Genomic DNA, 27,207 nt, shown 5'->3' with positions numbered 1-27,207 from the left:
TGGAATTTTCCCTTCCTTGGGTAAAAAGTGCCACTACTGAAAGATGTTCACGCAGCCTTTTCCCACCATTATGCAGTGAAACGTTTGTGATACCATTCTAGCAATTACACTTTCTGAACTCTTAATTTGTAAAAGAATACGCATCTCTGTTTAGGGCAATGGAAAATGTGTCTTGTTTCAGTCTGAGAATCTTTTGAACTAAGTGTTTCTTTTAAAATGCATGGAAAAGTTAAGATTTTTCATTCTTGGGATAGAAGCAGTGCTTTAATTTTTGTTGCAAATTTAGGTACTACCCTTTGAAAACTTTTAATCGTCTTACAAAGAGTATTTATTTTAGGTACACTCATATTAAAAGTTGTAGGCTCTAGCTTTATACATTTTGTGCAGGGATAACACATTTCAATGTATATATTAAACGCATTTTCTAGGGTCAGCTTCTGGAAGTGGGTTGGAACAATACAGCAAGTGCTCGAAATGACATCCAGAGAAATTTAAACTGCTGTGGGTTTCGAAGTTTTAACCCAAATGACACCTGCCTGGCTGTAAGTACAAAGTATAAAATATTTTCTGGAGATGTATTACATACAGATGAATAATGATTAACATGAAAGAAATGGAATTTCTGATGCTGAGTTGTATTTTTAAAATGCTTTACATATACCTATCTTATATTCCATGTACACCATTACATCATTTGTCTGTTCTCAAGTGTCCACTCCTGACAGTACTAAATATCCTAGAGCCCTGCCAAACACAGATACTCGTGGTTCTTTGCCCCTAATTCCTTCCCGTTCAATTCCTCCTAGAACAAGTTGTGAAAGAAAAATAAGAACAGATTAGCCATAGAGGTGCGGAAGAGCTGTAGCAGTATCTTGGTTTTGAAGCATATCAGGGTAGTAGGAGGAGAGTGGTCTATCCTAAATTTTGGGGCTCTTTAACCAGTTAAGCATCCCCAGGGAGGAGGATACATGGAAATAACCCTCTATCCTCCCTCCCTTCTTCCCCATTACAACTTCATGCTTTTTCTGTGAGAGCTGGGTTAGCGATGGACAAATCAGAGCCATACTGTTGTCCTAGGCCAGACCCCAATGTGAGGATAGTCTTGGAGTTTGACTGTCCTAGGAAGTTCACATGTGTTTATATTTCGGGGAAACTCCTATTACCGTCTCTCTGAGCCCTGAGCTGGATTTTCCTTCAATGAGGCGTCTTTTGTGGGATTATTCGTTTTCTAGAGCTATGTGACACATGGATACCACCCATGTATTACCTCAGTCTCCATGGATCAGGAGTGTGAGAATGGCTTAGTTGGGTCCCCCACTTAGGATCTCATCTGGGTGAAATCAAGGTGTTGGCCAGGGCTGCAATCTCATCTGAGGCCTGGGGTGTTCTGCCGAGCTCAGTGGGTGTTGGCAGAATTCAGCTTCTGGTGGTTGTAATGCTTTAGTCCCATTTTATTGCTGGGTGTTCCTCAGTTCCTAGAGGCTGCTCTCAGGTTCTAACTATACATATACAACCATCTCACAACATGGCAGCATCTAAGTGAGCATGATAATCGCTCCATTCTGTTAAGGTGGTGTCTTACATAACCACACGGTAAACATGGGAGTGAGTGTTTATCATATTCACAAATCCCATCCACACTCAAAGCGGGGGGTGCGATCACTCAAGGTGTGTATGCTGGGCTTGGGAACCTTGGGAGCTACTACTAAACAGCCAAGGCCCAGATTGGATGTAATACTCCAGCCACTCATTTTTAGGTGGGTTCAGTGTTTATCTGCTTTTTATAATTGTACTTTGAAATAAAAGTTCTTTTTTTTTTTTTAATTGATACAGAGCTGTTTCAAAAGCAGCCACCCATGCTCGCCATGTGCTCCAATAATAGGAAAATACGCTGGAGAGGTTTTGAGATTTGTCGGTGGCATTGGCCTCTTCTTCAGCTTTACGGAGGTATGTGCAAATAACTCACTCTCTTTCCGCTTTTGTCATAGGGTTTTCTGTTTTATATGGCAAGAGGGCATGACATTTTACCTTAGCATGGCCCTTAACTTAAGGAATGTATCGATGAATATCCTCATTGAGAACTAGTATTGTAATTAGAGGAGCCCTGGCTTGAAATCAGAAGACCTCACAGATCTAGCATGAATTTTATACAGGGTGAGATGCTTGATTATTAAATTGTCTAAAATTTAATGAACAAGTGAAATGAGTTTAGGCTGGGTTATTTCTAGAATCTCTTCTATTTGTAGAGTTGTATGATGAATTATAATTTTAAATTTAATTTTGGAATAGGTAGGACATTCGCACTGTTTAATATATATAGTATATAATACACACACATACATACTTATAAAGATATGCTTTGAAAAATGCCTTCCAAGCCCATCCCCCATTATTTCTAGCCCTCCAAAACCTACAGGTAAACACTATTACTAGTTTCTTATTTATATTGCATGTATTTATACTATATTAAAATATATTGATTAATACATTTATGTATAATATATGTATCTGTAAGCAAAACCACACTCATTGATAATTTTAGAGGATGCTAATTCCTTTTTCAGTGTCTTTATTAAACTCTCAATACCTGTGGATGTTTTTTGATACAGCTGAGTTGACAATATGTATCAAAATTAAATTTTTTTAATTCATACATTCTACTTATAGTGCTTTATTTCATGGAGATAATCATATGACTATGTAAAATGAATAAAAAAGAATGTTTATTGTGGATAACAGCAAACCCTTGGGCCAGCTTGTGTTCTTCAATAATGAGCTGGTTAAATTAGAGTGGGTGGGAAGGGACATTTTTCTCTGCCCTTCAAGATCCTTCTAGCTAGACTAAGAGTCAGACTGACATTAGACATATTAACAGGAGAAAATCAAATTTAATATTGTATATATAATGTATATACTGCATTTGTGTATATAATGTATATACTATATATGTATATGATGTAGGGTCAATATATAGCACATTATATATACATATATGTGGATATATTATATATTCTATTCAGTTTCCTTCTCTTGAGAATGAAAAATTCACACTTGGTTGTTCTTAACAAAGTGGAGATAAAGACCAAGGTTAATATTCATTTTTTAAAAGAAGTCTCCCCTGACATCTCTTCCCATTCTGAGCTTTTTTTTTTTTTTTCATTTTACTTTTTCTCATGAAAGAGCTGTGTTACTTGTGGGTTGGTTTTGACAGTGATTCAAGAAAATTGATGTACTGTTTAAAAACAATTCTGTGCATTATTCCTTTGTTTCCTTTTAAACGTACGATTTTTTCCATGAAAACTTAAAAATATAGATAGGAGAAAAACCAGGATGAGCAATCTCCATATAGCACATTAGCCAGATTTTGCCACATGGTTTCCTTTTTATATTTAGAATTTATTTTGAGAATTTAATTGTTTTGAGCAGCTCCATTTTCTTCTCATGAGGTTACATTACTTTCAGTTATGCCTATTTTTTTTTTTAAGGACTTTTTTTTTTTTTAAGAGCAGTTTTAGGTCCATAGCTAAATTGAGAGAAAGGTACAGAGATTTCCCATATATCCTTTGTCCTTACATAGGCATGGTCTCCCCCATTATCACCATTAACCAGAGTGGGATGTTCTTTACAACTGACGAACCTACATTGACATATCATAATCACTCAAGGTCCATAGTTTACATTAGGGTTTACTTTTGTACATCTTATGGATTTGGACATACTTATAATGACATGTATCCATCATTAGAATATAATACAGAATATTTTCACTATCCTAAAAATCTTCTCTGTTCTGCCTATTCATCCCTCCTCCTACTGTTTTTTAAAAATATTAATACTTTTAAGAATATAAACTCACAGGGGCATGACTGGGTGGTTCAGTCAGTTGAACGTCCAACTCTTGGTTGCAGCTCAGGTCATGATCTCATGAGTCATGAGATCAAGCCCCACCTCTGGCTCTGTGCTCAGTGGGGAGTCTGCATGAAGAGTCTCTCCTTCTGCTCCTCCCCCCACTCAGATGTGCATGCGTACGCGCTCTCAAATAAATAAAAATTTTTTTTTTAAGATTTTATTTATTTATTTGACAGAGAGAGACACAGCGAGAGAGGGAACACAAGCAGGGGGAGTGGGAGAGGGAGAAGCAGTCTTCCCGCGGAGCAGGGAGCCCGATGTAGGGCTCGATCCCAGGACTTGGGATCATGACCTGAGCCAAGGCAGACGCCCAACAACCGAGCCACCCAGGCACCCCTCAAATAAATAAAATCTTTAAAAACAAAGAATATAAACTCATGAGTCTTAGGTGTCTTAAAAGCTAAGAAGACTTGGTGTTCTTTCATGGAATCCTCCTCTATATTTTAATATTTTATACACCATGTCCTTTGAAACCTGGCTGGAGATTTTAATAATAACTTATACAACCTGATATTTTCTGGATAGTGAATATTTTATAGCTATACTAAGTTTAAATTTTTTGTTTTATTCAATAGTTCACAGAATCATAGGGATGAAGCTAACCAATGATTTCCTTTCCTTGGTGAAACAGGCTTGATTTTGAACTATTTATAATAGCTGAAAATAAATGTAAACCATAAAAGAAACTTTGATTTAGAATCTGAAAAATAGCTGAGACATGTTAACTTTTAACATGTTAAAGTTAGCACAGGTTCTTTGTAGAAACTTTAGAAAATACAGAAGATTTTGAACATGAAAAATTACATGGATTTACTAACTAAAAATGACAAATAACCAATGTTTATATTTTGGCTTATTACCTTCCGCCTTTCTATATTTAATAAATAAACATAAAAAAATAATGTGTAGGCTCATTGCACATATTTCTATGTAATGAGCTATATACTCTAGTGGCCTGCATATTAGGCCTAGGTTCTAGGATCAGCGGAGTTCACGATCAGTTGTAGTCAAAGTTACCCTTGAGAATCTTTAGATCATTTTAAGCAGCTTTGTAAGCTTAGAATCCATTAGTTATCTAACTTTGATCTTTTTGCATTTTGGGTGTGGCATTCCTTCCAGACTCTCCTAGGGAGGGAGGGACGAGATCATGGTTCAACAATGGGGCAAAGGAAGAGACTGTCTCATTTTGTCACTTACCGCTGAAATGGAGGAATGAAGTTTTGGTAAAATGTGGCTTCAGATGTTGAGTGTCTAATGTACCCATTTGCTTTGTTTCCCCTGTACCTTACACTATCGGCCTATATCCAGGGCTGATAATCAAACGATTTAAAACCTCAAAAATTCTCACCCAAAGCTCTCTCCCTGTGTGCCAGTGTTTCTGGGGCAGGGGGAAGGAAATGGTGCTTGGGCAGGTTGGGGGTGTCAGAGGAGTTGCTGTCCACAGCAGGTGTGCACGTATCTCAGCATTGTGAAAACCAGCCTGGCTGACATGGTAGGTAGAATGTTAGCCTGAGAATGGCCTTCAGTACATCAGATTGCACATACAACCCCAGATGTGCTAGAGGGCATGGATTCCACGTTTGAACCACATTTCTAGCACTTGTGACCTGTATGACCGCTACCCTCTTATTTAACCTCGTTACCTCAGTTCCCTTGCTGGTAAAATGAGGATAATGTTCCCATCATTCAGGGTGTTTGGGAGGATTGTTTGAATTTGTAAAGTGTGAAGAACAGAGTCTGTCACAAAGTACTCCTCATGTGTTTATTAAATAAATTCCTTTTTTTCCCCTGTTCTATATGCCGCAACCCAGGCTTCCCACTTCCTTAAATTAGACTTATTTTTCCTTGATTCAACTCACAAACTATAGTTCCTTCAGCTCTGACATGTTATAACTGTAATCACTGCCAGTCGTGAATTTTAGAGTAACACAGGGATTATTACTGTGGTAATGGAGGCAATTTTGGATTGATCCTAATTCTCTAGAAGTAGTTTAAAGGGCTAATGAGTAGTTATGAAGTCAAATAAACAAAATTTAGATGAAAAGTTGGCACAGATCTAAAGTGGAAAGTATAATTTGAAATTCATTTTGTTCCATTAAACATTTGTATCTTTTTCAGTCTAAGAATTTTTGATTATTTTAAGTAAATCATCTTTGAGGTAGCAGAAACAGAATGAATAAATTTCTTAATTTAAAAAAAAATTATATTGGTTAAGGCTTTTGTGAACCTGGTTTGGGAAACGACACAGTAACAACTTAGTATTTTTCTAGAATTAGAGATCCCCGGTTCTTGAGAAAGGCAGGAATTACAACATTTTTTAAAGATCTGCGTTAGCAAAATTTGTTATTGTGGGGTTTTCGTTATTACTGAATTCTTTCTCAACCCAGTTTGTTTCTCAGTTATCAAAATTATGTGATATTTTAGCTATCCAGACAGTTTAGTGTTTGTATTAAGTTCCTATTGCTGCGGGGCGCCTGGGTGGCTCAGTTGGTTAAGCGACTGCCTTCGGCTCAGGTCATGATCCTGGAGTCCCTGGATCGAGTCCCGCATCGGGCTCCCGGCTCGGCGGGGAGTCTGCTTCTCCCTCTGACCCTCCCCCCTCTCATGTGCTCTCTCTCTCGTTCTCTCTGTCTCAAAAAAAAAAAAAAAAAAGTTCCTATTGCTGCTGTAACAAATAATCACAAATGGAGTTGCTTAAAGCAACACAAATTTATTCTCTTCTGCTAGAGGTCAGAAGCCTGAAATGCAGGCTCCCCCGGGGGGCTGTATGGGAGAAGATGCGTCCTTGCCTTTCTCAGCTTCTAGAGGCTGCCTGTGCTCGGTGGCCTTGTCCTCCATCTTCAAGGCAGCCATGCAGCATCTTCTCTCTGACTCCACTTCCTGCTGCTTCTGACGTCACACTGTCTTTTCTCTCTGTCTCTGATTTTGTTTTGCCTGCCTCTCTTTTGTAAGAACCCTTGTGACTACATCAGTGAGCCCACCCACATGATCTCCCTGTCCCAACAGCTTTAACCCAATGACATCTGCCCAGTCTCTGTTACCATGTAAGGTAACCTAATCCCAGGTGCTGGGGATTATGATGCAGACATCTCTGGAGGGCCAGTATTCATATTAATTGTTTTTAGGGTTTCTAATTTGGGCTACTTACAACACTTTAAAGGGAAAAAGAAATCTCTTCGCCTTTGAACAAATAATGCCAAGTGCTTCAGAGGTTCCAGATTGTTTATTGATAAACTGAAGAAACAGATACAACTGTTACTTTCTCTTTCTTCTTTTTTTTTTTTCCTTCCATTCCAGATCCTGGGTGTTTGGCTGACCTACAGATACAGGAACCAGAAGGATCCTCGTGCTAATCCTAGTGCATTCCTTTGATGAGAAAACAAGGAACATCTTTCATATTTGGATCTTGTTCACTTTCTCTAACTTAAGGTTCAACTAATTTGCCTGTTTAAGGAAGCAGTATCTGAAAAGTTACATTATTATTGACAGTGGAATTATATATTTTTACTCTTATGTTTCTCTAAATGTTTTTCTTTTCCCATTGCTGAAAAAATTAGAAACTTGTGGTCTCCTCTAACCCTCGGTGGTACCTGTAATCTGCCGTATTCACAGTGTCTGGCACTGTCCACTGTGGCCTTTCTTAGCATTTTTACCTGCAGAAAAACTTTGTATGGCACTATTGTGTTGATCATATTGTAAATCTAAATATACATCTCACTGGAATAATTAATTGTATGTAGCACTGTGCTGTGTAGATAGTTCCTACTGGAAAAAAGAGTTGAAGCTTATTAAAGCCAGAAAGTATGAGATTCTATTATGTTAAATTCAGTAAGGGAAATCCAAAATCCTGCTTTTTTTTTTGTCTTTTTAGGAAAGCTGTATTGTGGTGAAAATTGTTAACATAAAAGTGATAATTTAGTTCTAGTAGTCTTTTATGATTACACTACTGTAGCCTAGAAATAGCTATGTCTTTAGGAAAGTGTGGTCTAGCTTTTGATTTTTATAGGTAAGTACGGAGGAGATACGATCTTATGAATGTTCTGATGTGTAACATTTGCCTTCAGCTTTTGAAATGGAATGGGTCTGAGAAATTCAGAAAGTATAGCTATATAATCTTCATATTCTTTTATAATAATTTGAAGTCCAAAAGACTGCATTTTTAAACAAGTTACTATTAATGCATTGGCCCACGTAGCAAAAAGATATTTGATTATCTTACAAATTGTTAAATACCTTTTTCATGAATTTTCTCAGTATTGTAACAGCAACTTGTCAAATCCAAGCTTATTTGAATGTGAGCTCCCATAATTTGAAATTGAAATAGTATTGTGGTTCTGTATATTATATTAAAAAATTAAAGAATGGAAACCTTTCCTCGTGTATGAATGTTTCAATTAAAAGAAAGTAACGGAAGAAGTGCTAAATGGATTAAGTGAAGTGGAATTCTTTCCTTTATTGCTTTGTTTTCTTTGACTTAGAGCCGAGTGCTGCTATTTTCATGTATAATCCAGCCACCGAAATGAACTTCCAGCACTAATGTCTACTGGTAGTCCTCCCCAAATTCTTTCTTGAAAATGTGTCAGTGTTTAATATTTTCTCCATAGTGAGAACTGTTTTTTATTTATTTATTTTTATTTTTATTTTTTTTTAGAGTTTATTTATTTGCGAGAGAGAGAATGAGAGACAGAGAGCATGAGAGGGAGGAGGGTCAGAGGGAGAAGCAGACTCGCTGCTGAGCAGGGAGCCTGATGTGGGACTCGATCCTGGGACTCCAGGATCATGACCTGAGCCGAAGGCAGTCGCTTAACCGACTGAGCCACCCAGGCGCCCGATAACTGTTTTTTAAAAAGAGAAGTCATTCGCATTTATTTGGGGACAATATGTAAGTTCTTTCATGTTACTGACAATTATTAAATTCTTGTCTTGCATTCTATGTAGAATATAGTATTTTATTGGTAATTGTCATTATGATGGGTTTTAGGCCAAGAAAGAGGGCAAATGGTCGATCTCTAGAATTTTAGAGCATTCTGTGGTTGTTTCACCTCCATGATTCTGGAAGACTGGCTGATCTTTCAAGAAAACCCAATTGTGCAATTCCTATGATACAGTAAGGGAGGAAAAATAATTTCCCCTTTACTCTTCTAAGTTCTTGTCTTAGACCCTATCTAATACAAATCAGATTAACAAGAGAAAACCAGGTTTATTAACATGCATACATATCTATTAACATGTATACGTAAGATATTACCCAAAACGGAGTAATTCCCCAAGATGGCCCAAGATACCATATTAGATACTATCTTTAGCTAAAGACTAAATAAAGGTATGTGTGTTGGGGTGTGAGAATTGGAGGGAAGGACAGTTAGGGTTACCAGGAAAAGCACTATAAACAAAGGTAAGACTTGTTACATAGATTTAAGTCAGTGACTTGTGCAGTGCTAAGTTTCTTGTGATCTAGAGTCATCCTCTTCCTGGTACAGAGAAAAGGAGACACTCTTACATATAGAGATTTCCTTTAGAAGTATAAATTTCCTTTAATGAAGGGTTAAATTCTCTGTTTACAGAGCTCCTCCTACGTCTGCATTTTTTCAGAAATAATGAGCTCAAAATAATCTTGATGCCAGAGAGTGGCATAGTCTGCTATCCTTCAATGCCATATTGAGCTCTGGGCAACCCTAACAATGTTCCTACTTATACCGTAAGATGAGATTATAAGTGACACATGGAGCAAGTGAGATTTTTGCATACTGTCTCGTCATTAAGGCCTTCTGAATTTTCCTTGTTTGCTTTATTACATCTTGAAGTTCCATGAGATTCTGGTGCCTCTTACTGTGATACTTTTCTTGGTACAGATGACTGTATTGGAAAGAGCTTTTCCATAGCTTTGGCTTGGGCTCTAATTGCAGTGGCCTTATTTGGGTCAACCCGATTACAAATCAGGGCCTGGGAAGCATGAATCTTTAGGGCTACTGAACTATAGGATTATGAGAGTGGGTCATAACTAATGACTCGCCACTCAAGAAATAATACGTTTTCAAGTACCAGGAGTAGCCTTGTTAGATTAATTTGGGCTTTCTGTTCCCGCAGGCAGATCTGAAGATGATAGATTGTCCTGGGAGGCCTCCTGCGATCTCGGTTTGTGTCCGTGTGCAGAGGTACAGCTCACATTGCACAGTTTATTATACACCTGCTGGGAAGGCCTCTGAATAGGTCTCTCCTGATTCCCAAGTGGCTGCTAATGAGGCTGCAGAAGTCAGGCTGATCCCAGGATTACAGGAGCGCCGCTTCCTGTGTGCATAGAAATGTTGCCCGTAAACACACGGGATCAGAGGAGGGGGTCAGAGGAGGGTCTGTCCTTGAATTAAAACAAATGTCCATAATGCATACTCAAGAGCGCCTCTCTCTCCCGCCACCTAGCATTTATTTAAAAAGGAAGCTCTACTCATTTTTAAAATTTCTCTTATTCCCTATTTACATATTCCATTTGCCCAGTCAGCTTTGGTGTGAAGGGTGAAACTTTAGTTAATAAAATGCTAATACAAAGGAAAAATGTTAGGCTACAATTTCTAAAATCAGAGTTCATGTGGCATAAATTCATCTCAGACACTCTGTGATTGAAACAACCAGTTTGGTCTGAAAACCAGTTCTGCATGTTCAACCCAAGTCATATGCTGCTGAGAAAAACCTTTCAGAGAGGGAAAAGAATCCAGAAGTGGGGCTTTAAGTTCTTAGTTTCCTTGAACCAAAAACCTCCTCCTACACTTTTTCTAAGTATTTGTTTAACCCTGTTTAAGTTTATTCATCCTTTTGAAAATGCACCAAGTAAATATATGAAACAATTTCACTTTATAGCTGGTACTGAACAAATTAGAATTGCATTTTTTTCATAATATTTCATAGGAGAAAAAACACTTCCAGGCATGTGATTGTACAAATATGATCATTCGCACGTCAGTTGTTTTATTAGAGTGGACAATAAAGTTAAAGACCAAGTTGTTCAGGTTTCTGGAAATGTGGAGGGGATTTGTATAAAGTTACTAGGCACTCGTTATGTTTGGGTCTGGCAGTTAATTTTTACACCTGGCTATGCCAAATGCAATTACGGTATGTGTTGTTGGTCAGTGTTTTCTAAACAACTTTAGGGAGCAATCCAGTAATGCCCTTTACCCCATTTCTCCACAGAGGTCTTCCTCTGTTACAATTACCCATCACAACTGGGTAATTGTAGTCCTTGACATACCTCCTGAGATAGTGGGCAAGGGGGAAAAATCAGACTCTTCTACCATAGGCCAGGCTACTTCTCATCCACTCTCCTCAGGAAAATCCGCTTTTGGAATTCATTTTCAAATGAGGGCGGGAGGGAGTTGCCTGAGTTAGATTATACGGCAAACAGTGGACTGTGATATCACTTGGAGGGTGAAACCATTGTTGTTTACTTTCAGGATCTGGTTTTTACGGTTGATGAGGTGACAACTTGACAAGTGGCTTTTTAAAAAGTTAGGCTCACTTGGATTTTGAACTCTGCCTCCTTGGTGAGTAACTGAAGGAATTTCTGTTCTTGCCTTAGAGCTTTTTTTTATCTCCCCCCTCCCCCCACCCCCACTCCTGTGCTCACCAGTGACTGCTAAATATAAGGACCTTAGAAGCTACTTAGGATTAGTGAATGCCTGAAACGCACAAAAACCCAAAGCAGAGCTAAACTGTGGTAGATGATTGAAGACTGCAGTTCTCAAGCAGGTGAAAATGGTTTAACCAGGCATGTTGATCATCTGTGTAAATGACTCACAGATGATTTGTTACCAAGTTTTTTCTAAATTACCCTTTTTCCCCCTAAGATGAGGGGCCTCCAATAAAACTGATTAAAACATTCTTTTTTTTTAGCGTGGTAAAATACACATAGCATAAAATGTATCATTTTATTTTTTTTTAAGATTTTATTCATTTGACAGAGAGAGCGAGTGAGCGCAAGCAGGCAGAGCGAGAGGAAGAAGCAGACTCCCCGCTGAACAGGGATTCCCAACACGGGGCTTGATCTCAGGACTCTGGGATCATGACCTGAGCCGAAGGCAGATGCTGAACCGACTGAGACGTCCAGGCGCCCCTCATTTTAACTATTTTTAAGTGTGTAATAAAGTGTCATTAAGTGCATTCACAGTGTGACCCAACCACCATCCCCATGAGCTTTTTCATCTTCCCAAGCTGACAGTGTGCACCTGGCAAACAATCCCCCCACCCCCTTCCCCCTCTTCCGTTAGCCCCTGACAACTGCCATTCTCCTGTGTCAGTGAATCTGACTCTTCCAGATCCCTCATGTAAGTGGAAACACAGTGTTCGTCCTTATGTGACTGGTTTCGTTATTCACTTAACCTAATGTTTTCAAGGTTCATCCATGTTGTAGCAGGTGTCAGGATCCTTCCTTTTAAAGGCTGAATAGTGTTCCCTTGTTGGCATATGCCACATTTTGTTGATCCATTCAGCCGCCGATTGGACGTTTGGGTTGCTTCCACCTACTGGCTATTGTGAATCATGCTGCTACAAACGTGAATGCACAGATAGAGTTTTTTTCCTGCTTTCAGGTGTTTGGAAGTGGAATTACTGGATCGTATGGTAACTCTAAGCTAAAGTTCTTGAGGAACAGTCACATTGGTTTTCACAGTGGTTGTACCATTTCGTGTTCCCACTGTGTTACCAACATTTTGCTTCCGTTGTTTGAAATAATGTTCTCTAGGCTTACAGCTTTCTTCCAGTTCTGTGTAATTAGAGAAATAGTCAAGGTATGCTTTCGCTTCAGTTTATTTGAACACACAGGAAAGATTGTGGGATGATAAGAATGAACAGGCTTTGCTAATGATTTCCATAAGCTTCAAGCAGAAGTTCTTCTCTTTACAGCTTCACTTCTCACATACTTCCTGGAATTACAATTACAGCACAGAAATACCTATATTCTTGTTCACTTATTCTTTCTGTTCACACTGTTTATGTTTATAGATGACGACATAGTGCACTTTGTGTTAATACACGATGTAACCACTATATTTGGTGGTTGCCATTTTTTTTAAGTATGTTTAAATAATGTTGCCATCGGCATCTTCACAGAACTTTGTCTTGGATGATTTCCTGATTTGCAGGAGGACAAATTCTCAGAAGTAGAGGAGACCATGTCTCTGTTTAACACTTTTCTAAGGGAGATTTATCTTCCTTGCAACCTTAACATTTGACTTCCCAGAGATGTATTTATATCTTAAAAATTATATATGTTGTTCAAGTAACATTTTGTCATGCAACAAACTTTAAGGACTTAATTTTATATCAGCTTGATAAAAAAACCAATTTTTTAATTTTTATTCTGCTGTACTATAGAGGAAACCTGAACATCTTAGAAGTTGTCATTCAAAATATTTGTATATAAGTGAAAACTCTTTTTTCCCCTTCATTAACTCTCAGAGAACTTTCTAAATATAATATTTAACCTTTTTAACATATGTACCTACTTGTTTGTTTTTTCGTTTTGTTTTGTTTTTAAGATTTTATTTATTTATTTGACAGAGAGAGACACAGCGAGAGAGGGGACACAAGCAGGGGGTAGTGGGAGAGGGAGAAGCAAGCTTCCCACTGAGCAGGGAGCCCGATGTGGGGCTCGATCCCAGGATCCTGGGACCATGACCTGAACTGAAGGCAGATGCTTAATGACTGAGCCACCCAGGCGCCCCCAACATATGTACCTATTTGTAAGAAGAGAGCCCAATCCCTCTGCCAATATTTTTACTGAGGATTTGTATGTCATTAAATCAACCATATGTACACAGACCCTATTAGTACATAGTTTTTTGATAGTACTGTGAAAGAGAAAAGAATTTAAAATGTATATTCTGCCCTGGAAAAGATAATAATGCCAAAGAAAAGTTTGTCAAGACAAGCAATAGATAATATATCAATATTCAAAGCATGGTACGGACCACCATGGCCATTCATGGGCCAAAGAAGTCAGTGGGGGCTGGGTGATAAAGAAATTCCATGTGACAATGAATGTGAGATTCAATATGTAGTGAAGAAATTAATACACAGTTCTAATTTTTGTCATTCAGAATCAAGAGTTGAAAGTAGCGAAAGCTTCTCCCCTATTGAAAGCCACCACCTCTCTCAACTTCTCCAAAAGTAAGTGGTGACCTCTGACCTCTGCTCATAGACATGATGTCATTACCTTTGCTCTTCTCCCAGCTAGTCACGTTTTAGTGAAGATGGGAACAACTCAACTAAATTTATTCCAGGGCGGTGCTCTAAAATCTTGAGCGACCAAATGTATTATAAGGCGAATTCTTAGGCTTTCTTTAGGGTATGTTCATGGGTACAGATGTTCTTTGACCTTTTCACAAAATTAGGGCTCTGATGGAGAAAGCTATCTGTCAGAGACTTTCTCTGAGAGGGTTCAATTGTGCAAAATCCAACTAAAATTGAATTCTTGAAGTAAAGTGTGTACATAGGAGTTTCTGGCCTGGGTGGGGAGGGGTTGTCTTCAAGGAAGTACCTGATCTTCTTGGGGTGCCTTTCTACATATTCTTTTAAACACATACTCTTTTTTGATACGTATATTGACTAAGCTCATGTCTACTTCTAGTCACCCAGTGAGAAACTATATAGTGATGTGTTAACTTGGACTGTCTTTGGTCTTCATTGCTCCAGATAAGTCAGTTTTTCTCCTCTTTGAATATTTCGTGTGTCCAGAAGTCCTATTTGGTGAATGAACTAAATAGGTTTTCTCTGAAGGACTAAGTTGGAGGAAAAATAACAGTCTGAACACCCCCAAAAGGATTTATTTATTTTTTTAAAAAAAAGAAGCATGGCTTACTCTGGTAGTATGCAATATTGTTTTCATGCATATATACTTGAAACCAGATTTTAAAAAAATAGCTGTTGTAACAATAACCATAATCCAATCAGCATGTCCATCAGTGTGCCTGCATTCTCCAGTGTCTTCTAGCATCTCCTCTGGTTCTAAGTCTCAGGCTCAGACACAGAGGGAAAAGCTTGCAGACGTTTTTTCTCTACAATTCAGTCTTCAGCAACTTGAGAGCTTTCTTCATGTTGTCGAGCACTAATGGGGAAAAAGTTGCCACAGTCAAGATGCCACCAGAAATTATATTGATAGCTCTAGTAAACCCCTAAATTTGGGTACTTTATTCATTGTTGAATGGGGTGCTATTTCATGATAGGGTGAATAGTTGGTAATTTTGTGAGACATTTTTTTCTAGAAGTATGTGACATGGTTTTACTACAATCCAGTTCTCTTCCAATATTTATCACGTGTCTTTTCTACAAAGCACTGTGATATTACCTGTGCAGGATACATGCCTTTAAGGAGTCCAAAGTCGTACTAAGAAATATGCCATTATCTCGAGAATGGCCAGTACTTGGCATGTACTTCCCTGGTCCTCCCGCACCCACTGGAGGCATTGCTCGCTAATGGACCGTGATAATCTTTGCTGCGGCCGAGATGCAGCCTCAAGTCTTCTCCCCAGCATGCTGTTCTAGGTCAGTGCCACTCAGTAGGTATTTCTGTGATGGTCAAAAATATTCAGTGCCTGTGCGTTGAGTACTTAAACTGTGGTTAGTGTGCCTGAGGAATTGAATTTTAACTTTTTTTTTTTTTTTTTTTTTTGAGAGAGAGAGAATGAGAGACAGAGAGCATGAGAAGGAGGAAGGTCAGAGGGAGAAGCAGACTCCCCACCGAGCAGGGAGCCTGATGCGGGACTCGATCCCGGGACTCCAGGATCATGACCTGAGCCGAAGGCAGTCGCTTAACTGACTGAGCCACCCAGGCGCCCCTGAATTTTAACTTTTAATTAATGTAATGTTAAAGAGCTACATGGAGCTCATGGCTCACCTATTGGGCAGTACAGTTCCAGGCAGCTCTAGAACTAGTCATTGAGCAGGATTGGTTCTTAGGACGGAACCCATTTGTCTTCCCAGAAGGACTAATTCGATGTCACACCTATAGCTACAGTCTCCTATTGAGGTGCTTTGTCTGCCCTGAGTTTCTTAACTTTTTTTTTTTCCTTTCCATTTTATGGCAACTCCAGGGAAAGTGAGCATCTTGCCAAGTCCTGGGAACCATCTTTCCTACTGATCTTTAAAACTGAACTTAAACTCAACATCAACGCACGGAACTACGTTATTTCACTTTCATTATTTGGAAGAAGTATTTAGGGCATGCAGATTCCTACTACTGGTGTAATAACACAGTTATTGATTCTGTGGTAGGACTTTGTACGAGAGGGCGCCTAAGGAAACATTGAAAAGCAGGTAATATGGTCATAAAATCCTTCTAGATAAAAAGATACCCAATCTAAAGAATCTTTCATTGAGATTTAAATAAATGAGACCACAGTGATGGGGCGCCTGGATGGCTCAGTCCTTAAGCATCTGCCTTCGGCTCAGGTCATGATCCCAGGGTCCTGGGATCGAGCCCCACATCGGGCTCCCTGCTCCGCGGGAAGCCTGCTTCTCCCTCTCCCCCTCCCCCTGCTGGTGTTCCCTTTCTCGCTGTCTCTCTCTCTGTCAAATAAATAAATAAAATCTTAAAATAAATGAATGAATGAATGAATGAATGAATGAGACCACAGTGAATATGATCTGCCTGAGGGACACAAGGCTAGTCAGTGTCAAATTGAGTCTCTGTGTGTCGGAGCCCAGCTTTCTCCCTCCTCATCATGGACTCTACTCTTAGTGCAACAGCAATAGACATGTTCACAGGAGGTGACACTTACGTAGAGCTACATCTGAAGGTTCATAAGCATAGAGACGATTCGAGTATCTTCCAGTGATGTCAGCTCTAACTGTCAGGGATGGGTCTGCAAAGAAAAAGCAAACAAGAATGGAGTCGATGTTTCCAAGTAAGCTCTGTTGCATGAGGAAGCCCACATACTTGTCCATGGCCAGGGAAAGGAACACAGCGTGCGATCTGCCTCATGGAGTTCTAGTCCGTCTCCTCTGCAACCGGGCCTGTGGCTGCCAGTCCCCAAAGCAGGGCCCGGAGCCCTCGACAGCTGCGCAATGCTATTTGTGGGAAAGGTTATGAACCCTGCTGTCCTATCTATAGCAACCTGAAGACAGAAGAAGACATCCCGGCAGGGGGGTGTTGGGTGCTTTGGTGAAAACACTGGCATTCTCTACTAAAGAACTATTTTAAACTTTTGAAATGCCCATGTTGTAATCTCAGTGTGTTACCAAGAGCAACCTAGATAATTAGAAACCCACATCCAATGCTAGTTTTTAAAACCCAAGGTTGTTTTTAATGAGTAAAAGAACGCAAACCCTTAAGAGTGGCAAAGGTCAAATAAGCATGTAGGGCCCTCTCTATTTTTCACTCTATTGATATCCAGCTGCATTTAAAAAATAAAGATTTAGGAGTCTTCCCTTATGCACACCTACATCCCTAGAGGTTTAAATCCATTTTTCCATGTTTTATATTTAATTTGAGGCTATCAACTAATGAGAAAAGAAGGCATTTTGAAAATAAGGTGTATCGCCAGGGGAGGTACTAGGATCTACACAGGCCTAGAAACCTTGCCTTGTCAGGGAGGATTGAAGGGGCCTAAGGTACACGTCCTGAAAATCAGATGAAGGAGGCACGGGAGAACCAGTGGTACTTTAGTGGACAATCTGTCATTTCAGAATGTTGGAATGGGCCCCACTGACGTTAATTACAAAAAGCAGACATTTATTTGTTCAACAAAGACTTAAAACCTATTATACTTCTGCTACGTGCGGAGGATACAAACGCAGGGTCTACTCTTTGTAATAAATTAACATAAGAAAAGCTTTTGAAACAGGCAACCAAGGGCTCACAGAGCTGCCCCCTGCAGCTGGCTGCAAACCTTGAACCACCTCCAGAGCTTCAAGAAATACCTTCTGCCTCCCATCCCGGCAAGATTCTGATTTAATTGCTTTGAGGTGTGGCCCCGGCAGCTTGATTTTTTAAAATCTTCTAGGTGATTCTAATCTGTAGCCAGCGTCTACACTCCTGAGCTGGAGTTGGTTCTTTTGGAAGGAATTGAATGTGCGTTAAAATGCCCTTAGACGGGAATAAATCCTATGAAAAGAATTCCTGCGCAGAGTGTCACTGGATGACCTATAAAGTCCCAATTTAAACGTTGTAGATTTTCTAAATCTGAACATAACTGAATCTATAAAATTAGCTCGAGTTCAGCCTTCCTCCTTTTGATCCTTCACTTGTTCCTCTCCCCTGTTCTGTGCATTTAGTGTGAACTTGGATGGATCACACAGGTGCACCACTTGATCAGGTGAGCTCTGCCATGTGATGGATTTATTTATTCATTGTCCTTAAATCAGTATGACTTGGCTCAAAGTCAATCTCAATTCATGTGTCCAATCATTTAACGAATATTTATTGCCAGCCTACCACAGGGTCACGCTGAAAATATGGTCAGAAGAAACACAGTCCCAGCCACAAAGAGCTGCATATTTCCCCCTATGGGGGAAAAGAGATACTAAACAATCACCCAGTAAATACAAAATTGTATCTGAGAAAAGAGTGACTGTTGAGAGGAGCACGGTGCCACAAGAGCACATAATGGCGATTGTGCCAGGTCAGGGAATGACAGTGATGACTAGGTCATGGGCAGGTGCATGGGGGAAGCAGGAAAAGCCTTCCAGCAGAGGGAACAGCACATGAAAAATACCAGTGGCTGGAAGGAGCATGGCTCCTCTGATTTCTTTTCTGCCAGCCATATTCCTAACTTGCCCACAAATAATTACAAAAAATGTCAGAAAGAAAAATCCAACATACAAATTGGAAGTTTGCCTGATGAAAACTAAGAATTTACTGGCCTGATGTATTCAGGAAAATGGGCAATACATTTAAATAGTTAACAGGGTGCTTCCTTCTCTGATGTATTTGTGACAGGACATGATAAGTTTACTTTAGTAGATGAGAAACAAACGTGGAAATAAGTGGAAGCTTGAATTTTCTAATGAAGAAATGTGGAGAAATGTAAAGGAATGTTCTACCCCTTGCTAGGCCGTGGCAATGGCATTGGCCATGATGGAGTGGCAGATGAGGGAGGGGGTGTCGGAAGACGAGATATCACGGCACTTGGGCAATTATCAGTGTGCTTAATCTCATTGTCATTTTTACTTACCAACAAACATGATCCTGGGGACATATTGGCCATCAGGAGAAAGGTGTTTGTCAGTTGTTTCATACTAAGATTAAAAGAAAAGACAGCTTTTAGTTTGTCTATTCTTGAGGTATTGTCAAACTTGTTAATACAGAAATCTGTTCATTACTGGGGGGGGCGTCTCGAGATACTGTAAGGCACATCTCTTCCACAGAGAGTTAATAATACAGATGAGGGGCAAGCTACACACATGAAATAATAAACAAGAGAGCCAACCATAATACAGAACCTGAGGTAGAGAGCTGAATGAACATGATAAAGAGCAAAAAAGTTCAAGAAGGGAGACTACGGAGGGAGTTATGGCATTTGGGGAAGACGTCTTGGATGAGATGGGAGGAAATAGAACAGTGAAAAAAACCAAGTCATTTTTGGAGAAATTACAGAAACAAATAGGCTTATGGCACTCATCTTTAAGGAATGCACGTCAGTTGAGAGATACAGGTAAGAAAATGAATACTGAGGATCCAGTTGGTGCGGTGTTATGAAGGAGGACGCGAAGGTGCCGTGGGTGACCAGAACAGGGCATTTAACCCTGTATGCAAGGTCGACTAAGACTCTCTGAAGTGGGTGGGGAGGAGTCTTAAAAAAATGAATAAGAGTCAGGTACATGGAAAACAAGGTTACTCCAGGCAGTGGGGAGAGATTGCACAAAGGTAGAGGAAAGGCACGGCACTTTCTGGGAGGACCATGTGTTTTGGGAGGATTGAAAGAGGACGCACGAGGCAGTGGTGAGAGAAGATGCTAGAGAGCTGCTTCCGGGGCCGGCTCGTGAGAGGTCTTGCACACCGTGCCAGTGTTTGCGTGTGTTCATGAATAGATCAGAACCACTGGAGGGATTTCAAAGTACCATGATCCCAGTGTGGTTTTTAGAGTCAGTCCCCTGATGGCCACGTGGGATTAGCTGGGATTTATTTTGTAGGCAGGGAGCCACTTAGTAATACTGTAGTAAACTAGGCAAAGAGAGAAATTCTTACATTAAACAGTGGTCCTCACTTGATAGGGAAGTGACCTACAGCAAGAATATTTAGAAGTTAGAACCACAGGGTTTCTTGACTGCTGGAGGTGAGTAGGAGAGCGCAATCTCGAATGAAACTTTCAGTGAAACATGGAATAAAGAACAGAGAGCTGTTGGAAAATCCTGCACCAAGCGATAAATTCAGTGTTGAACACGTTGAGTTTAAGCTAATAATGCAAAATCTGGGCCACGGTTGCACACACAAGTTGGAAATTGTTGCGTGTTCAGGTAAGATTTGGCAATTAGCAGTGCGTGGGCATTGATTAAAGGCAGATGTAGATGAAGTTATCCATAAAGAATATAAAATATTAAAAAGAGAATATAAAATATTGAGAAGTAAGTCAAGCAGAGATTCACCAAGTCACTAATATTAAAAGGTAGGAAGAGGAATAGGAGCCTGTGGAAGGGAGGTGAGGAAGAACTGATGCTGCTTCTTTGAAGAAGCCAACCTTTGTCAGCTTGTGAAGAGCGGAGAGAGAGGGAAAGGGAGAGGGAAGGGGGCAAAGGGGGAAGGAGGGAGGGAAAGGACATAGGGCTAGGGAGAGTAGTTTTGTGAGTTGTTTATTGTTCGCTTGTTTCCTTTTGGAAGGAAAAGTGGAACCTATTTGTAGCTGAATAGAAAGAACTTGCAGACAGCTCGACCATCAGGAAGGGCATTGATGGTGGAATGCACATGCGAGGGGAGGCTTAAGCCCCTGCACTGATTTGCTTTAGACAGCCCGGGACACTGTCACTCCTGGGGAGAGAGGAGCCAAGGACTAAGAAGGGGTGCAGGGAGAGAGAAGCCGAGGTCTAAGAAGAGGTGTAGAGCACCAGGAATTTAGGGAAAAGGGCACAGGAAGAGATCTGCACGGACAAAAGCCTTCCAGTTTTTACAGCAACTGAGAAAATCCTGACCACAGAGGCTATTTTTCAGACAGCCTAAAATCGTCAATTACTAAATAAAAGCACAGCCATGCAAGATAGATTATTAGTAAAATATCTTTTTCCTCCGTAATCTGTGAGATGAGATCTCTGGAACAGACCCCAGTCAGTGCAGTGTGACTAACAGGCATAGGAAAAATGAATCATCCATTTCAAATAATGAGCCATGGAGAAATGTCAGTGATGATGAAAAGTGAACTTACAACTAGATTGAGGAGGACAAACTGCTCTGCCAATTTCTGGATTTCTTTATTTTCAGCAAACACTTTCTTTAAAGCTAGAATAAACAGAAGAATCAGTAAGTATCCATCTCCTCGCTGACTGACACCATTGCTCTCTCTTATATTTTAAGCTGAACTGTATTTTTAATGTAATATCCAACTTTGCCTTTTTAGCAAATGAGTAGTGAAGTAATATCTAGGCCACTGACTACCTTTGCTGATTGCCATTCACTCATTCAATCATTCATTCATTTGTCCTTTTTTTTTTCAATCCATATTTACTGAGTGATTATCATGTGGTACAACCGGCTTCATGAAAAAAAAATAAGAAGAAAGAAAGGTAATGTGCTGTCTTCCTAAAGCTCAAATGCTTATGTGGGAAACAGACCATAAACAAGTAAGCAGGTTATCTAATAACTTCAGGTGGAGATATGCACTTTAAAGAAAAATAAAGCAAGGCAAGAGGTTTAAGAGCTCTAGAATGTTCAAGGTAGAACTCTCAGAGGAGGTGACATTAAAGGAGAGAATGATCCATTTGAAGATTTTGGGGGTCTGTCATGCTAGGCAGAGGAGGCTGCAAGAGCATTAGCCCTAAGGCAGGAATGAGCTTAGGTCTCAGGACGAGGAAAAATGCAAAGGCCAGGCTAGACGGAATAGAGAAAAAACAAGGGCAGAATGGTAAGAACGCAAAGATAGCCAGGGGCCAGATTATGTCCAGCCTTGTAGGCCATGATCAGGAATTTAGATTTCATTTACTTGTGATAAGAAGCCACTTGAGCACATGAGTGAAAGGGTCTGATTTATGTTTAACAGCCTCACTCTGGTTCGGTATGGAGAGCTAAGTGCACGGTGATCAGTTAGGTGGCTGTTAAAATAGTCTAGACAAGATGTGATCTTGGCTTGGATCAGGGCGGTAAAATGAGTCAATAGGAAGTGGCTGGATTTGGGCAGGACCTACATGATATATGGAGCCCAGGAGAAAACAAAATTATGGAGCCCCTTACTCAAAAATTACTACGAATTTTTAAGACAGCAACAAGCAGAGTTTTAAATCCAGCATAGGAAACTTCCAGGGCCTTGTGTGACTGCACAGCTTACACACCCATCAAGCTGGGGCTGGCTTCTGGATATATTTGGAAGGTAAAGCAGTGGTATTTGCTGATGTAGGAGATACAAGATACAAGAGAAAGCAAGAAGTCAAGGATGGATCCTAGAGTTGTTTTTTTTTTTTTTTCAAAATGTGCACCACTGGTTAACACAAAGTATGGAAATATTTGAATTTACTTTAAAATATGTTTTATTACATAAGATATTCTGTTTTATTTAACTGTGCTAGGCACTAAGGATAAAAAGATGAGTGACCTGAACCTTGTCCCTAAAGCTAAAAGCCTATAAAGGAAATTATATTTAGAAGAATAAATTACCTTGACTGTGTGGGCATTCATCCAAGTGATGAATAATCATTAAGGGCTTGTTGCTGTAAGAGACAGAGATGGGGTAATTTTTAATTAGTAAGATTTTATGTAAAGCTACATATCACTAGAGGGTGCTCCTGGGAGCTTTAAGAGAACTCTGTGACCCTCGTCTTTACCTTGTCTTGCATTTGTATAAAGCTTCTTCATAGGTCTGAGTCCAGATGAGTTGATCACCCCAACCTAGAACAAAAGGAACCAGTATATTTAAAAGCTATTGCAATTTCAGACTAAAGCTGTTGAAAAGCAATGGTAAAGACTGGGCTAAATATATACTAGATACTAATCGAATGCAAAACCCTCTAAAGAAAGTAGAATTAATGATAAACTTTGATACATTTAGAAGAAACACGTTCAAGAATATTTTTGGCACACAAGCCTCAGCTTCTCAATGAAGTGGCACTGAAAGGCGACCAAAAGCTGACTCGTACCTCTGGAGAGGGTCTGGGGCAGTTTGGGTCCAGAGTCCTTGGTGTCTTTCTTAGCCCCTGATTTTGCTGTGATATCTTTGGCCAGAGTGTAAGAGAGGACGACAAGGAGCAAGAATGCTGACACCGAGATCTTCTCCATGGCAAATCTGATATGGAAAACGAGGAAAATATCAGTAAAACAAAAGGGAATTAGCAGCCTTCACAGCCTTCGGACTGTATCACAACCCTGGGATACAAAGGAATTGACGCTTAGTTGAGACTGAAAACATGCAGCTGGTATGAAAAACTCCCTTGCGCAGAATTTTCCTAAGAGTGCTAGTGTGAATATCTACTGACTTTTGTCTCTATCAACAGATACAGACCCATGTAGATATAAATATACTGATGGAGCTCTCCATAGAAACCTACAGTATAGAAATAGGTATATAGATATATTTATGAAAATAAATGTATATACTCTTACAGCTAAGGGAATTTACATTTAAATTTTCTATTTCAGAAATTTTACTATTGGAAGGCACCTTAGGGGTTACCTCCTCCATTTCTCAGGAGATGGGTACAGAACCGAGTCCTCCGAATCTTGCCAGTTTGCAGTGCTGGCTCCCATTTTCCCCTCTTGAAACAATTCCCCTAAACACACATACATACTTCTTTAGCCTTCTGTTAAAATGGGGATGTTGCCATTAAAGAATAAGATCTAAGTAAAACGAATCCTTATTTAAATTCAAACTGCCAACTTTGTCACTTAACTGAAAACTTATACCCAGCTAACTCTCTCCCTAGTGTAACATTTACTCAAATTCCATTTATTAGTTCTGAGGTGACGAAAATCTGTCCATGCAAGTTCATTCCACTGAAACAATTCTCTGACTCTCTCCATGGGCTTGTTATTGGTAGGTGATCGTGGGCATGTATTTTTGGGCACAAAAATATCCTGTGGGGCTTAGGACACAGAGAAACCAAACCCGTGTGTGTCTCTTTGTTAATTTTTTTTTTCCCTTCCAGTATTTCACAGTTGATTCTTCAGGAAAGTTACAATACTACAAGGCAGAGGCCTGTAGACAGGAAAGGGACCAGTTAGATAAGATCGATGAGTGAGTGGGAGAGTGCACTAACTAGGAGAGTTGCACTAGTAAATCACTGTGGTTATCTCTCACGTGCAGAATTAGAGATGGATTCCAGGAAAGACAAAGACTGAAATTGCTTCACAAATACCACGCTAATATGGGTGTAGGTCTCCATAAACTTGCAAAGGAAGCAGGATGGGCTGTCAATGCTTAGTATTTTTAAGGGGGGTGAGTTTCTCACGTTCTGATAGCTTGAGTGGGAATCTTTGCTAAGCGTTAGCTGTTTTTAAAAAAAGCGTTTGAAGCTACCCAATTCTGATGATGCCTTGGCTTCAGCCGACCAGTTATCATCTATCCAAATCATAGTATGTGGCCACAAAATGTCTTACTCAAAAAAGACATAAACAAAAAGCAAAGATACACTTTCTTCATTTTCTACTCGGATAAGAATGTGTACTCTAGGTCAGCAATTCCCAGCCTTCTTAGTACAAAGATTTCTTTTTAACATAGAGGAGAAAAAACAAAATAAAACAGGAACTTGGATGTGAGCATAATTGTACCTTTAAAATATGAGTTGATTCAGAAACATATCATGGCAAATAACTACTTGGAATTTATCAACAAACATTTGACTTTGTATTTTATTTATAGCAACAGCATCTCTTTATATCAGAAAAAATCGTGACCCCCGGGTGAAGCATTTTATCTATTTGGCTCATCGATGGTTCTTGCTGCATGCCCCCTTGTCATTGCTCCGCAGCTCACCGGTTGGAACTACTGACATAATCCATGTGTTTATGGCAGGATGACTCACTGAAGCCTAATGCCACTCCTGCTGTATAAATATACTGCTGTAGGCTCACTTTCTGAGATTCGTTCGATCAAGTTTTCATAATAAGCGGACTCGGACTCGGCTCTGCAAGGGTCCTGCCTAAACCACCTCAAAACAGAACGCTAACCATGGGAGATAGAATTTGGATACACACGTGCGCACACACACACACACACACACTCTATGGAACCGCCTCTTTTTACTGGTCACTGTATGTCTGCTTATCTTTAGCAGGGAATGAACTTGCAGGAGGTTTCAGGATCCCTGTTCATAAATGCTTCAGGAAAGCAGTCAGATCTCTCCTCTTAGAGCCCATCCCATGAATTTCAAGACTGAAGATGTAACAAGAGTATCTTTACAGCAGATGGAGAAAGAGAACTGTGTTTTCTGATGTGCAGTAATACTGTGAATTGCAGCTCCTAGCGGGCAGTCCGAGCAGAGATTTGCCAGGCCTCTGGGCCTGAGCTCTAGCCAGTGGGTGAGAAGCAGAGCAGTTGATGGTGAGAGTGCACGGTGACGTTACAGAAGATGCTGGGCCCTGTCCCAGGCCTGAACACGGTTAGAGCTCAACCACGCTTAAATCTCTTGTTTCTAGAGGGAGAGAGCTTACCTTGAAACAGCTCAGGAATGCAGCCCTCTACCAGCTCCGGCCAAACAAAGGCCCCAGTAAGCCTTTGATGGAAATTCCATTATTTCCCCTCCAAACCCCTGGGAACTACCTTGCACTTCTCTCTCTGTTGATTCCTGCAACTTTACAAAGTGATCAGAGCCAGTGCCCTGCGGAGCCTTACCTGATTTCCCCACCCACCTGTCCGTGTGAGCCAGCCGGCCTCAGTGCGGTCCAAGCCTCCTAGTGTGCTGGCTCAGCCCGAGCCTCTATTTATGCTCAGAGCACACCTCAATCCCACCCACTAATCCCGTATTTACATGTTGCAAACTCAGAAAGGAGCTTTCCTTTTCCCCAGCAATGATCTCCCTGGGCTGAAGAGTTCCTTGTTTTTAAAAATAACATTGTGAAGGATATGTTTTTCAGTATGTATGTTTTTAACTGTTTGTGAAAGTATATTGTTAAGAGATTTGGAAAGATGGGCAGAGTGCCAAATCCAGGTAAACTTTAAATGAAGACATTTGATTTGCCTGAAGGCTGATTTGTCTTTATATGATTGGAGGGAGTGTGTGGTTTGTAGATTTTTTCCCCTCCCCCTTGGGCAGATTGCTTTTATGTAGTTGAGAACACACAAGAGATGAGTCACAATTCTAACTCCTCCAGTCACCTGACCTGCTACCCTCCATTGTAGTACAAATTATTTTCCACCATACGTTTCCTCTTCCTGACAAACAAAATGTACATTCACAATGGCTATGAAGAAATTACAAATCAAGTGTTCACAAAGTATTTCAAAGCTGAGGAAGTTATTGAAAAAAGATACCTAATACTATGAGTTTTTATTAATTACATTGTAGTTGAATTTATGTAGCAACTTCCCTCGAAAAAGTTCAAAAGTAATTCACAGGTATTCTCTCATTTAACGGCAAACTTTCCTGCAAGGCCTGTAGAAAGTAATTTACCTCATTTTTCAGACCTAGAAACTAAGGTCTGCAACTAGTTTATTTCACTCAAGATTATGCAATTATTCACTAAAGATTTTAAGACTGATTTTCTATAAAAAATTTCAATCCTGAGTTTTGTTCATGAAGCTATACGCAATCCTTAAAGCTCAGAATGGGTAAATCTTTAGCAATAGAAAATTAACTAATGGGATACAAACCCTATAAACATAACTTTTTAAAATGAGTTAAGATCATAATATTTCAAAACATTTTCAAGTATATACATATATATATGTATATTTTATTGATTTGACAGAACGAGAGCAAGAGAGCACAAGCAGTGGAAGCCGCAGAGGGAGAGGAAGAAGCAGGCCCCCTGCTGAGCAGGGAGCCCCATGTGGGACTCAATCCTAGAACCCTGGGATCATGACCTGAGCCGAAGGCAGACGCTTAACCAACTGAGCCACCCAGGGGCCCCTCAAGTATAAATATTTTTTGATAAAGCCAAAATTCCCATGGGCAAAATAGTGAATTTTCTTTCACTTCCAAATGAGTTTACAGAAGTAATTTCTTTAGAAGTTTGACCGA

The 27,207-nt window shown here is 39.9% G+C and overlaps 2 protein-coding genes and 1 long non-coding RNA gene across 5 annotated transcripts in view; 2 read left to right on the top strand and 1 right to left on the bottom strand.

Annotated features, from left to right (window-relative positions):
* Nucleotides 1-8,281, top strand: part of TSPAN13 (tetraspanin 13) — a 32,298-nt gene extending 24,017 nt beyond the window's left edge. The window contains exons 4-6 of the mRNA XM_006736126.3: nucleotides 429-542; nucleotides 1,834-1,947; nucleotides 7,207-8,281. Coding sequence (XP_006736189.1) covers nucleotides 429-542; nucleotides 1,834-1,947; nucleotides 7,207-7,281 — 303 coding nt within the window. The 3' untranslated portion in view covers nucleotides 7,282-8,281. The remainder of the gene's footprint in view (nucleotides 1-428; nucleotides 543-1,833; nucleotides 1,948-7,206) is intronic.
* Nucleotides 8,282-8,594: 313 nt separating this feature from the next.
* LOC145716547 (uncharacterized) lies at nucleotides 8,595-16,720 on the top strand. 2 transcript variants are annotated; one of them, XR_014139314.1, is made up of 4 exons: nucleotides 8,598-10,064; nucleotides 13,995-14,064; nucleotides 15,228-15,438; nucleotides 15,987-16,720. It is a non-coding gene; the product is annotated as an uncharacterized LOC145716547 (long non-coding RNA). The 2 variants fall into 2 exon arrangements; XR_014139313.1 differs by having other exon boundaries at nucleotides 8,595-10,064; nucleotides 13,995-15,438.
* Nucleotides 14,698-25,942, bottom strand: LOC102731270 (anterior gradient protein 2 homolog). Of its 2 annotated transcripts, none has more exons than XM_006736124.2 (8): nucleotides 25,860-25,942; nucleotides 23,170-23,315; nucleotides 22,858-22,921; nucleotides 22,691-22,743; nucleotides 21,249-21,322; nucleotides 19,068-19,131; nucleotides 16,674-16,757; nucleotides 14,698-15,001 (listed from the first exon to the last, which is right to left on the bottom strand). In XM_006736124.2, exons 2-8 carry the CDS (start codon nucleotides 23,306-23,308, stop codon nucleotides 14,952-14,954), a joined length of 528 nt encoding a protein of 175 aa, XP_006736187.1. In that variant the 5' UTR covers nucleotides 23,309-23,315; nucleotides 25,860-25,942; the 3' UTR covers nucleotides 14,698-14,951. The 2 variants fall into 2 exon arrangements, with proteins under 2 accessions (XP_006736187.1, XP_006736188.1); XM_006736125.3 differs by having other exon boundaries at nucleotides 25,877-25,942.
* Nucleotides 25,943-27,207: the final 1,265 nt, after the last annotated feature.

This window comes from Leptonychotes weddellii, chromosome 12, assembly GCF_054177405.1.
Source record: "Leptonychotes weddellii isolate Sample4059 chromosome 12, ASM5417740v2, whole genome shotgun sequence".
Taxonomy (NCBI): domain Eukaryota; kingdom Metazoa; phylum Chordata; class Mammalia; order Carnivora; family Phocidae; genus Leptonychotes; species Leptonychotes weddellii.
This window is presented reverse-complemented; position numbering and strand designations above follow the sequence as displayed.

Excerpts from the sequence above, each read along its gene's own strand:
- LOC102731270 (XM_006736124.2), bottom strand. The coding sequence starts at position 23,308 with ATGGAGAAGATCTCGGTGTCAGCATTCTTGCTCCTTGTCGTCCTCTCT. Across the intron at positions 22,922-23,169 it reads GCCCCAGACCCTCTCCAGAG|GTTGGGGTGATCAACTCATC; the intron begins GTACGAGTCAGC and ends CTTTTGTTCTAG. Across the intron at positions 22,744-22,857 it reads TTATACAAATGCAAGACAAG|CAACAAGCCCTTAATGATTA; the intron begins GTAAAGACGAGG and ends TGTCTCTTACAG.